General features: G+C 45.4%; 1 protein-coding gene across 2 annotated transcripts in view; it reads left to right on the top strand.

Moving 5' to 3' along the window:
* The window catches only part of LOC110337029 (ubiquitin-40S ribosomal protein S27a-like), a 37,169-nt gene extending 29,083 nt beyond the window's left edge, over window positions 1-8,086 (top strand). The window contains exon 3 of one of the 2 annotated variants that reach the window (XR_003844235.1): window positions 1,738-2,064. Coding sequence is in view for 1 of the 2 variants with exons in the window: in XM_029540803.1 (XP_029396663.1) it covers window positions 7,590-7,959 (370 nt within the window). In the remaining variant the exon portion in view is untranslated. Of the gene's footprint in view, window positions 1-1,737; window positions 2,065-7,589 lie in introns of those variants that run through there. The other variant, XM_029540803.1, reaches the window with a different exon arrangement.
* Window positions 8,087-12,094: the final 4,008 nt, after the last annotated feature.

Genomic DNA, 12,094 nt, shown 5'->3' with positions numbered 1-12,094 from the left:
CCTGCTGAAACTCAGCACCACATGCTATTCTGTCCTGGTGACTGACACCTGACCTTTATAGCTCTCTCCTGGTGACCGACCCTTGACCTTTGCAGCTCAGCCCACCAGATGCCCCGTGAAGAAAGTTCGCTGAATGCCATCATCACCGCAGCATTTGCACAGTATACCAATCCTCTTCCAAAGGGTTTGTGCCTCTGGAAGGCCATAGGCATTCTGGGAAAAGGACCCATCTCCTAGGTTTCCAGTGCCTAATATGGAAGAGCTCCTTGAGGAATGAGCTCTTGGCATCAGATGCTAAGTCCGGCAGGGGTGTACTGACTAGGGACAGTGGCTCTCTGTCGATGAAGAACATCCTTAGAGAGCAGGTATTAAAAACTGGCCTTGTTCACAGAAACCATAATCCTTCCATTATTGAATTTGGGAACGACTTTACGAATTGCATTTTCGTGGCTATTTTTCTGTGACCTTTGACACAGTTGTAACTTGTATTATTGCCTCATTACCTTGAAGGAAACATCTGAAGATGAATCAGCCTTAGTTCACATTCATAAATAACCGAAGGCAAGGATGACGAAATGAACAAGCCTGAGCCGTAGCTCAGTAAACTTTGAACAAAGCCAGTTTTAAAAGTCAGGTTCACGTGGAAGTACAGGAACTCCAACTGCTAAAGATACACATGCTCAGCCCATAAGGGTCTTGACTTTATTCCAAAAAGCTAAAAAGATCATCTCAAAGTTACTTGCAATTCTAATGAATGCCGGACTTCTCTCATCTTCTCTCATTTATGGATGGACAGACCTAATTGGCTAATTAAAAAGAGATACAGGATTCTTGTCCCTTGGCTGAACTGCTTATCATTCTGGACTGAGACTTATTTTTAGGCAGTAAAGCATTTGTTTGCTAAGGAAAGGAACGCTCCATTCTCTCTGGCTGTCCTTTGACTTATGTTCTTTGGCTTTTCTTCTGAAACCTTGCAGATAAAAACAATTATTAAGCCAACACCCATTCCAAAAGGAAACGTAACATGCCAAAAGAGATGGCCATTTGTGCTGATCAATAAATGGTTTAGGAATGATTAAAAAGCAGTGCCAGATGTAGATGATTTCTATTGGCACAAACCATGGCTAAACCCAGTGGCCGCTCTCCTAAGATAAAGTGCAGAATGCCAACCCACACAGCACCATACCCAATGGATCCTGTCCCATCTGAGAAATGACTGTTGCAGTTTGCTGTGTCACTGGACCCCATGCAAAGCTTGGGGTCAAACAGAAGTCTATCAGTAGAATACCAAACAGCAAGCCTCCAGTGTGGTTCTGCTCTCTGAGGCAGAGGAATGTCTTTCCATCCGAGAAGCAGGCAGACTGGCCACAGAATGCACACAAATGCTGGCTGGGGCGACATGCAATGCTTGAAAACGGGCTCCAGTCAGATGGCAGCAATCTGTCTCCCACACCTGACCCTTCTTGATTCCAGACAAGGACCTTCTCACTCAGCCCCTTTTTCCTCAGCTATAAATGCAAATGACAGGAATGTGTCTACCTCATAGACTATGGTGAGGATGGATGGGACTGTATAAGAACGGGTCAGCCTACATACAGACTGGCACATAGGAGGCACCCAATGCACTGGCCCTTCTTGCTTCCTTCTTTGCTGGTCAGTGCTAGACATAGATGATCAGTAAGTTAATATGTACACAGAGAGCATTTTAGCTTCTGACCACAGCTTTTCCATTGACAGATTTCTATGAATAATTGAAGTCCTGCTAAAAAGGAACAGAGATGAGTAGACAAAAGAAATGGATGACAAGAACTCGGGACTTCAAATGCTTCTGCCTTCCTCTTCCAGTTGTTTTGGACGCCTTCTAACTTGACACTGTTGAGGGAGGCAGCAGCAGCAGGCAGGCAGCACAGAGACTAGGCAATGCCTGCTGGGAGACTGTGATCCCTCAGCTTCTGCCGGCCTAAGGATCTGGGCTGGCCTTGTAGAAGATCTCTTCTCCTTGCATCCTTTCTCTAGCTCCTCCCTTGGGGACCCTGTGCTCAATCCAATGGTTGGCTGCAAGCATCTACCTCTCTATTTGTCAGGCAAGGAGCTGAAGGGGTTTGCAGTCCCATAGGAGGAACAACAATATGAACCAACCAGTACCCCCAGAGCTCCCAGGGAGTAAAACCACCAACCCAAGAGTACACGTGGAGGGACCTATGGCTCCAGCTGCACATGCAGCAGAGGATGGCCTTGTTGGACATCAATGGGAGGAGAGGCCCTTGGTCCTGTGAAGGCTCTGTGCCCCAGTGTAGGGGAATGCCAGGGCCAGGAAGCAGTAGTGGGTGGGTGGGTGAGCAGGGGGAGGGGAGAGGGGATAAGGGGTTTTCGGAGGGGAAACCAGGAAAGGGGATAACATTTTAAATGTAAAAAAAGAAATTATCTAAAATAAATAAATAAATAAATAAATAAATAAATAAATAAATAAAAGACTTCTTCTCCTGTGGATAAATGCAGGCCTGGGGCTGGATCAACACTTCATCAGCTTCAGCCTTTTGAAGCCACACCTGTCTGTTTGATAATTTTAACAGAAAAAAAAAAAAAAAAACAAAGGTATGTAGGGAAGGACGGAGCACTATAAATATAGTGAATCACTATAGGGAGCACTATAAATATAGTGATGGACCAACTTATTCCAGGCAACACGTGGGCCTCACTTGGCACTCAGCCGGTGCAGGCATTCTCTGGAGGTGAATGCAAGCAAGCCTCAGGACTGTTAGTCCTAAAGACAGAACCAAGGACAGCTGCCTTGTGTGGGTGCTGAGATGTAACTCATCCAATTCACTCAGCACATCTCCTTGAACCTCTGTTCCATGACAGGCCCTTGCACATGTGGAAAGCCTACTCGACTGGAAAGGCAAATTCCCAGACTTCAAGCTTGTGGTTGGTGGTGAGCCCCTCAAGTCAGCCCCCTCCTCTGCCAGGACTCCGGCTCTCTCTTCTTCAGTTCCTGGCTTTGAACCTGGCCCTGTTTTCTTGGAGGGAAGGTGAGAGAGAACTGAAGCCAGGAGAGAAAGCTGTGCTTGGTGCGGCCGGCTGGTTGTTAGGGGCAGCCAGCAGGAGGGAGCCCAGCTCCCCGGTGCTCAGAGCTGGGTCGGAAAGCAGTAACTTTGTTGACTGAGGTCACTACATCACAACTTCGGCTTTCTAAAGTCCACGTTCCTGACATTTGGCTGTCATTTGGTCCAAGTTTAAAGAAAACTAAGGAAGGAAGGAAGGAAGGAAAGAAGGAACAAAGGAAAGAAAATTAGAAGCTAATACCAACTAGGAAATAAAAAACCAAGTCGTTTGCACAAAACACTCAGGAGTCAGGTAGCCAGCACCTGTGTCCACTCTGCAGTGGGACATGACAAGCTGCCTCCCTTGAGAAACAGGAATGTGTTCAGCATAGGATTATCCAGATTCATAACAATCCACTCTGTCAGGAGCCAGGTGGAGGCCTAGGTGCAGACAAAAGGAATGCACCAGACATTTCTTTCCAAACCAACTAGGGTTACCTGCTGTGCCAACATAGAACCCAACTGGGGGCCAAGGGCATGGTGCACAGAGGGTTTCTGAGTCATAAAAGAGCCCAACCTTGAGTTGTTCCTTTAAATTCCTACCCAGCCACTCCCGACAATCTTTAAAACTTAAATCCGATTATAACGACAGGCGTGCATTTATTTGGAGCTTGAAATTGAACCAGTTCAATCATCAGGATCTTTTGTGTTCAAACACAAAAGCTAGAATTCAAAGAGGAAAACATATAGATTTCACAATTCAAGGGTGTGTGTGTGTGTGTGTGTGTGTGTGTGTGTGTGTGTGTGTCACAAGTCTTGTTTCAGGGAACACGTGGGACCAATATTCTCCCTTTTGTTCATGACTGGTGTTTTCAGCAACACTGTGCACTGGTTCTTAGCATGTCATATCAGAAGCCTGATTTTTTAAATTGGCTGAAAAAAATTAATCCCAAAACTCACCACTTTCCTAAAAGCTTCATGTTTCCTGGATTTTAAAAACTTATTTATTTTGTTGGCTTAATTATTAGACAAAAGACAACAGATGTGGTATTTATTTATTTATAACAAGACAAGCTCTTCTTGCTGGATCAGGCAGGCATTGGTTTTTGCTATGAGAACCACCCCAGGAGGTCACTTCTTAGTGAAGGGCAGGCATAGGCTGATTTAATGATTGCTGCTTTCTGAGGTCATCATGACTGCACTTAAACACTTCTTTCCCAATTTCTACCCTTTGATCTTTGTGTAAGACTCAACTTCCATATCAAAGAGGTTGTACCCTCAGAATCTTATCTGTCGTTCTGTGTGGCATTTCAGAATATGGCGTATGAGCCAGCTCTGCTGTGAATGAAGATTAGAGAAATCTCCAAAGCTTTCCAGAACGGGTGTATACGACATGCCAAGGAGTCGATAGCTTGATTCTCTGCCAGAAAGCAGAAAGCAGAGGTTTAAAGTCTTCTACCCTCCAAATTAGCCAAGCAAATGTGGCACAGCCATAAGCTATTATAGGGTAAATACACTGAGGATTAAAGGCATCAAGCAACTTTTTTTTTTCCAGATGGGTCAACTTGGGTTCATAAAAATTCAATATAATTTCCTCTCCCTTGGAAGGTCATAAAATTGAAAATCCATAATGGGATTTTTTTTTTTTTTTTTGGCTTAAGATGACACAGTAAGTCAGACATGCAGGCACACATGCAACCCAGCTCTGGGGGAACATGGGGGAAAAGAGTCGCTCGCATCTAGGAGTTTAAGGCCATCCTCAGAAAGGAAAGTTAAACATAAATAAGGATCGGGGTAAAACTCAGTCGGATAAATGTTAGATAAAATACTAGTAAGACAATTACTTAGAAAGCACCAAACAGAGACAAAGGGTTAAAAAGCACAGAAAGGCAGCAAAGAAGCTCAGAGGTCTGACTTGAGATGGGGAAATGGCTCAAAGTCTTCTCCACACAAGAGTGAGGACTGGCATCTAGAGTCCCAGAACCCATAAACGCTGCACGGCTGTGTCGGTCCATCAGCACCTCCCATGGTTGTGGGCAGACACGGGGCTCCTCAGAGTGAGCTGGCTAGTCACATCAACAAGCATGATGATCTCTGGGCTCATTTGAGAGACCCTGCCTCAGTGAATAAGGAAAGGAGGGCAGTAGGAAGCCCTTCCAGTCAACCTTGGGCCTCCACATGCATGAGCACATACGCACAAAGACATATGCATATGAGGTGGGGAAAGGTCGGCAAATTGGAAGGATCTAACATATGTCCAAAAGTCACACGGAAGGGAAATGTAAGAGATGGTTGAAAAATATCTCATGAAAGATATAATCCAGAATCTCAAGGATAAAGTCTGAAAGTTCTAACAGGGACAAGTCAATACATAAAGGCAAATAATTAAACTGAAACCAATCAGTCAGCACATCACAAAAGATATTCAATAATAATGCCTGTTGGGAAAGGGCATCAGTTTTATGAGCTGTCAAAGACTGCAAATTCAACTGTCTTGAGAGACCTCAGCAAGAGTGGCAGAGAGGAAGCAGTAGTGAATGCAGGGAGTGGAGGAAGCCCTGAGCCTGTGAAGTTCTGAGTGGATGTGTATTGTTGTCATAGAGCTCCGGACCTATGGGGAAATGGCAAAGCCTTCCCTTCTGGTGTGTGTCTGTGTGTGAGCAAGAGTGTGTGCACTTGTGAGTGAAGGACCCTAGAGGCTCAGGTCCATGGAGAAATGGCAAAGTCTTTCCTTCAGGGGTGTGTGTGTGCGAGTGCATGTGTGTGTATGTGTGTGTGTGTGTGTAGACAGGTGTGTACAGAAAATGTCCCTCCTGGCTTTCTCTCCCTGGATCATTATAGCCTGAGCCCTACTCCCCAAAAGAGCCTGCTCTGTACCAAGATGGGTTAATCCTGTCCCCTTGGTTCAGCTGTATGCACAAACCTTGGCTCTTCATCTGCCTGTTCTCCCTCTGTCCCCCTTCTCAGATGTATGTGATAACCCTACCTCTCCGTTCAACTCCCACCTGAACCCAGCTTTCTGTTTGTGTGTCCATATGTCTGTCTTTCCTTCACTCTGTCACCACACCCAGTCAGGTCCATCCTTGAAGCCAAGTTGGACACAGCAACCAAATGGTGGTAGAACGGCAGCTAGAGGGCAGTTTCACATATTGTTGGTGGCAGTACTTAGCAGCTTGTGTGCTCATGCTAATTGTGTTACCCAAGAAACCCGTTTACAGTGTCCCACACATAGGCTACAGGAAGCCTGCCCCCAGTTGGCTCTGATTGTGAAATAAAACTGCCAACGACCAATGGCTGGGCAGGGGGACAGAGGTGGGACTTTTAGGGTTCCCCAGGCAAGAAACACTGTGAAGGAGAAAGGGTATCCCCATGAGAGGGGGTGTAGGACCGACCATGCCATGAAGGAGCAGGAGGGTGAGATGGCTGAAGTGTGGGTGCAAAGGGAAAGCGGCTCCATGGAGGGACTGCCCAGAAGGAAGCAAGGCAACAAAGTTACAGATTTAGAAAGGGTTAACTCAGGAATACCAGACTCTACTCGTGTCAAGCAGTGGGGTGGTGATATGGTGATGACTGTACCTCACACAGCTACTGCATCGGGCAGAGAGGCATACTCCATCATGTAGGGATGAGGTAGGATGAGATCATTGCCACAAGGCAGTACAGGCAGCTTATGGCAAGTTGGTGGTAGAACCCTGAGGTTTTCATCCTTCTTAAAACTCTGCATCCTGGCTCTCCGGTTAAAGCATTGACCAGCTGCCACCTCTCTGTTCAAGCCACCTGATTTATAGAATCAACAGGTTTCAGTAGTGGGACGGTGAGGTCTGGCCTATGTGAGGCACTGTGTGAGGACTGAGATGGAGATCAAACATATATATTTTCTTTCTTTGAGAATTCTCCTAAGATTGCAGACACATAAAAAATGGGGCTAAAACCTAATTAACACATGCACAGCATGCACATAAAATATATGAGCACCCAGCACTTTTTACCTCTGGTATGTAATCTCATGTCAGAATCACAGTTATTGCTCTATCAGGTTTATTTTTTATTTTTTATATTTATAAAACCAATAAACCTATGCTGCAACTTGGCTCTGCGTGGAATTACAGCAAGGTATTATTTTTTATTTTTTGTATTTATAAAACCAATAAACCTATGCTGCAACTTGGCTCTGTGTGGAATTACAGCAAGGTATAGATGCACCTTACTTTAATAACTTCCAACAAGGTGTGGGCTGTGCTATCTTAGGGATTCTACTCCTGCACAAACATCATGACCAAGAAGCAAATTAGGGAGGAAAGGGTTTAATCAGCCTCACAGCTGGATCTCATGGAGGCACTTCCCCAACTGAGGCTCCTTTCTCTGTGATAGCTCCAGCCTGTGTCAAGTTGACACAAAACTAGCCAGTACAATTGAACCCTTGTCAACTTGACACACAAACACATCACCATTAAGCCTCAACCCTTACATTCTTCTTCATCCCCAAGATCTAAATAACTTTAAAAGTCCCACAGTCACTACATATTAAAAGTTCAATCCCCCTTTCAGATCCGCCATTGTGGGTGGAGCCACTGTCATGATGCAGATTTTTGTGAAGACCTTTACGGGAAAAACCATCAAGCTCAAGGTTGAACCCTCGGACACTATAGAAAATGTAAAGGCCAAGATCCAGGATAAGGAAGGAATTCCTCCTGATGAGCAGAGATTGATCTTTGCGGGTAAGCAGCTGGAAGATGGCCGTACTTTGTCTTTCTACAACATTCAAAAGGAGTCTACCCTTCATCTTGGGTTGAGACTTGTGGTGGTGCTAAGAAAGAAGTCTGACACCACTCCCAAGAAGAATAAGCATGAGGGGAAGAAGGTTAAGTTGGCTGTGCTGAAATACTATAAGGTGGATGAAAATGGCAAAATTAGCTGACTTCATCGAGAGTGTCCTTCTGATGAGTGTGGTGCTGGAGTTCTCATGGGAAGCTACTGTGACAGGCATTACTGTGGCAAGTGTTGTCTGACTTACTGCTTCAACAAACCAGAAGACAAATAGTTGTGTATGCATTAATAAAAAGAAGGAACTCATTAAAAAAAAAGTTCAATCCCTTTTAAAATATCCAATATCTTTTAAAATTCGAAGACTTAAAAATTTAATGTCTCTTAACTGTGGGCTCCACTAAAATACTTCCTTCCTTCAAGAGGGAAAAATATCAGGGCACAGTCACAATCAAAAGCATAATCAAACTCCAACTGTGCAATGTCTGGGATCCACTAACGATCTTCTGGATTCCTCCAAGGACTTGGGTCACTTCTGCCTTTTGTAGTACACACCTTGTCTTCTAGGCTCCAGATACCTGTACTCCACTGCTGCTGCTGCTCTTGGAGGTCATCTCAAGGTACTGGCACCTCCAAAACGCTGCTGTTTTCTGCTGCAACTAGGCTTCACCAATAGCCTCTCATAGGCTCTCTTCATGGTGCCAAGCCTCAACTCCTTTGCATGACCCCTTCAGTCCTGGGCCATCAATTGCAACTGAGGCTGTACCTTCACCAATGGCCTTCCAAGGCCTTTCACAGTGCCCAGCCTCAACTGTTCTTCATGGCCCCTTCATGCCTTCAAAACCAGTACCACCTGGGTGACTCTTACACATTACCAAGTCCAGCCACAGCACAAGGTACAACATTGGCTATCTCTGGAACACAGCCTCTGTGCTCTCAGAAAACACTTCCCAGAAGATTTCACCTCAATGATGCTGGTCTCTTCTTAGTCACCGCTAATTTCTTAGCTCCAACTAACCAGCATCAATGGTCCCTGTAATACAAAGTATTTGCTTTAGTAGTTTTGATATTAAACTACAGAATATTCACAATCAAAATAGCAATAGCCCTGAAAAGAGTCTTTGATCTTCCCTCTGAAATTTCACAAGCCAGGCTTCCATTTTCTTTACTGTTCTCAACTTTATCTTCCAAGCTCCTACACATTACACAGAGCTCTTAAACTGAATGGATCTTCTATCCCAAGTTCCAAAGTCCTTCCACAGTCCTCCCCAAAAAATGGTCAGGTAGTAACAGAAATACCCCACTATGCTGGTACCAATTGTCTTAGTTAGGGTTTCTATTCCTGCATAAAACATCATGTCCAAGAAGCAAGTTGTGGAGGAAAGGGTTTATTTAGCTTACACTTCCATGTTGCTTTTCATCACCAAAGGAAGTCAGGATTGGAACTCACGCAGGTCAGGAAGCAGGAGCTGATGCAGAGGCCATGAAGGGATGTTTCTTACTGGTTTGCTTCCTAGCTTGATCAGCCTGCTCTCTTATAGAACCCAAGACTACCAGCTCAGAGATAGCACCACCCACAAGGGGACCTCCTACCGTGAGCACCAACTGAGAAAATGCCCCACAGCTGGATCTCATGGAGGCACATCCCCAACTGAAGCTCCTTTCTCTGTGATAACTCCAGCCTGTGTCAAGTTGACACACAAAACCAGTCAGTACATGTGCCTTGCTCTGCAAAACTTCAGATATAATTCTAGGTTATGCTTTAATACAAGAATCAATGATCTTGGACCAGCAAGATGGCTCAGAGAGTAAAGGCACTTGCTGCCATGGCCAACGATGAGCTCCATCCTGGAGACCCACATGTCGGATGGAGAGAACCAATTCCCACAAGTTGTCCTCTGACCTTCACAAGTACACAGCAGCACGCACCTCCTACCCCAACAAATAAATAAGTGTAATTAAGAGAAAAGAATTGAGGGGCCTGTCCAACCCCTCGATGAACCAAAAATAAAAAAATAAAATAAAAATTAAAAAAAATTAAAAAAATAAACCCTTCTAGACTAAGTATGTGGTTCGATCAGCTGGCATTGGAGATAGGAGACACTGAAGAGGTTGGGCATGAGGCTCCCAGCCTAAGTTGTTTTTAGCTTCCATTTCTTACAACTTCCTGGTCTCAGCAATTACAGCCAGTGGCCCCAGGGGACAAAGGGCAGCAGCATCTGGGACACATTTCTATGGCAGGGATGCAGTCAGAGAGTACAGTAGTTCACAATTAGTCTGCATTGTGGAAACAGACCACAGAGCCCCCAAATAAACGTGTCCCAATTCCACTGCTAGTCCTGAGGGAGCTGAAGCCAATCTAGATGGAGCCTAAAGTGTTATAGGAAATATAAAATAGCACCACCAACTTCCACCGTCTTCTCACTGGCCAGATGGGCCTCATAGCACTAACCCCAGTATCAGGATGAAGTGGAAGACGTATCTTCCTGTGCTCCAGTGCTTCTCAGATGTAGGTATGGTCCCCACCCAGTGCTATTCTATACTATACAGAACCTATTTATAATCTAACACCATGTCTATCGCTGGGGAGGAGAATTATAGAGTATGCTATAACGTTACATGAGATGACTCCCTTAGGACTGGCTCTTGTACACGTGTTTGAGCAAATGCCAGTGAACACAGGTATCCGTCTAGGAAAGGGCTGATGACATACATACACAGTAATCAGAGGTTTCGGTTGGTGGGGAAGAGGTGTCTGAAGCAACATGGAGGTCCGCTAGACATGCTTTTGCACTTTTTTTTTTTTTTTGGTAAGAGTGAGGCTGCTGTGGAATGCTGTCCTCTGAACACAGCATGGTCGTTAGCATCTGATCGGCAGCTTTGAGAACTGGCGGGAGGTGGCAGCAAGACTGGGCTATGCACAGTCATTCATAGGAGGAAGGCAGTGGGGGGAGGCATCAGAGACGCCAGCCACGCCCTATCTTCTAAGCAGCACTTGCTCCCCCATGCAACCCTACACAGCTGCACACTGCTACCTCAGGTGGCTGGGGGGTGGTAAACAGTTAGGCAAAGGGGCCTCCATCTTTGTAGTTTTTGAGAGGTTTACACCCCTGCTTGGTTGGGACTTCCAGTGATGCTGGTGTTTTAAGGGTCCTCTGTGTTCCATTAGGTGAGCCTGATAAACTCACTGGTTCGCAAAGCTAGGCACAGTGGAGCCATTTCTTCAGTGCTATCTGGGGTAGGACCCTATCGGGGGGTGAATACACTCCAGGAAATGTTCCCAGCCCAGAGGCCAACAGCAGTTGGAACTTGAAAAGGTTTTCCTGATTTTCTCACCTCCAGCAGGTAGATGTCTGAAGCAAAATTAGAAGCAGGTTCAAAAAGCTCCTGAGTGTGACCCCGGCGACTTCATTCTCTTTACTAGAGAACCTGAAGCCTTGCAACACGATTAGACAGTGTAGAGCCCACCTACTCCGAGGTCTGTATGCACATCTGGGAGTGTCCTGTGTTGGGCTCAACAGGACCAGGAAAAAGACAACTGTTTCTATCTCGGCTTTTCAAGGCCCTGCCTGATGGAGTCCTTTAACTCTGTAGCATGGTCCTGAGAGCCAGGGATTTCCCTCGGCCTACAGTATTTGGTTAGATTAAGGATACTGCTATTCTATAGCTAAAATAGACCAATCAGGAAGGCACCCTCACTCAGCATGATCTCCAATTGTCAACAGCTTTTGGAAGTATGCCTACTGTTCTGCCTTCTAAGGAAGGTGAGAGAAAGAAAGATCCTCTCAAGGGAGAGAAGCCAGTGGACAGACCCCAAGGATAAGAAAAAATTCAGAATCAAACAGGCCTTTCCTAGCTGCCCGTGTCTGGTGACAGATTTCACCAGTGTATGCTCAGACAGTCCACAGCTTCTTACACTGTGGGCTGCTACACCATAATTCATAAGTCACATAATTCAATGTGGGGAGAGAGTGCCCCCCAAAAAATCAGCGATAGTAAAAGGTTTCTGAAAGTACAAACAAAATTAATAAAAAAAATCAAATGTGCAACAAGTCTTGGATGATTCTATACTCTAGCCTCTCTGCAGCCCTGGTTCTGAGCACACACAAGGACTGTGTATCATGGGACACCATCCAACACCAATGGGCGCAGCCTGAAGCACCCCAGTGCAGACATGGGACAGACGTGCAGTATGAACTGCTCTGTTTTCTACTGCACATAAAAAGTTTTTACTGCACGCTAATATAGTGGGTTAATGGAAAACTGAGTCTTGGAACACTTTTCTATTG

Source organism: Mus pahari, chromosome 1 (assembly GCF_900095145.1).
Source record: "Mus pahari chromosome 1, PAHARI_EIJ_v1.1, whole genome shotgun sequence".
In the NCBI taxonomy this organism is placed as follows: domain Eukaryota; kingdom Metazoa; phylum Chordata; class Mammalia; order Rodentia; family Muridae; genus Mus; species Mus pahari.
Note: the sequence above shows the minus strand (reverse complement) of the source record. Positions and strands in the feature narration are given on the sequence as shown.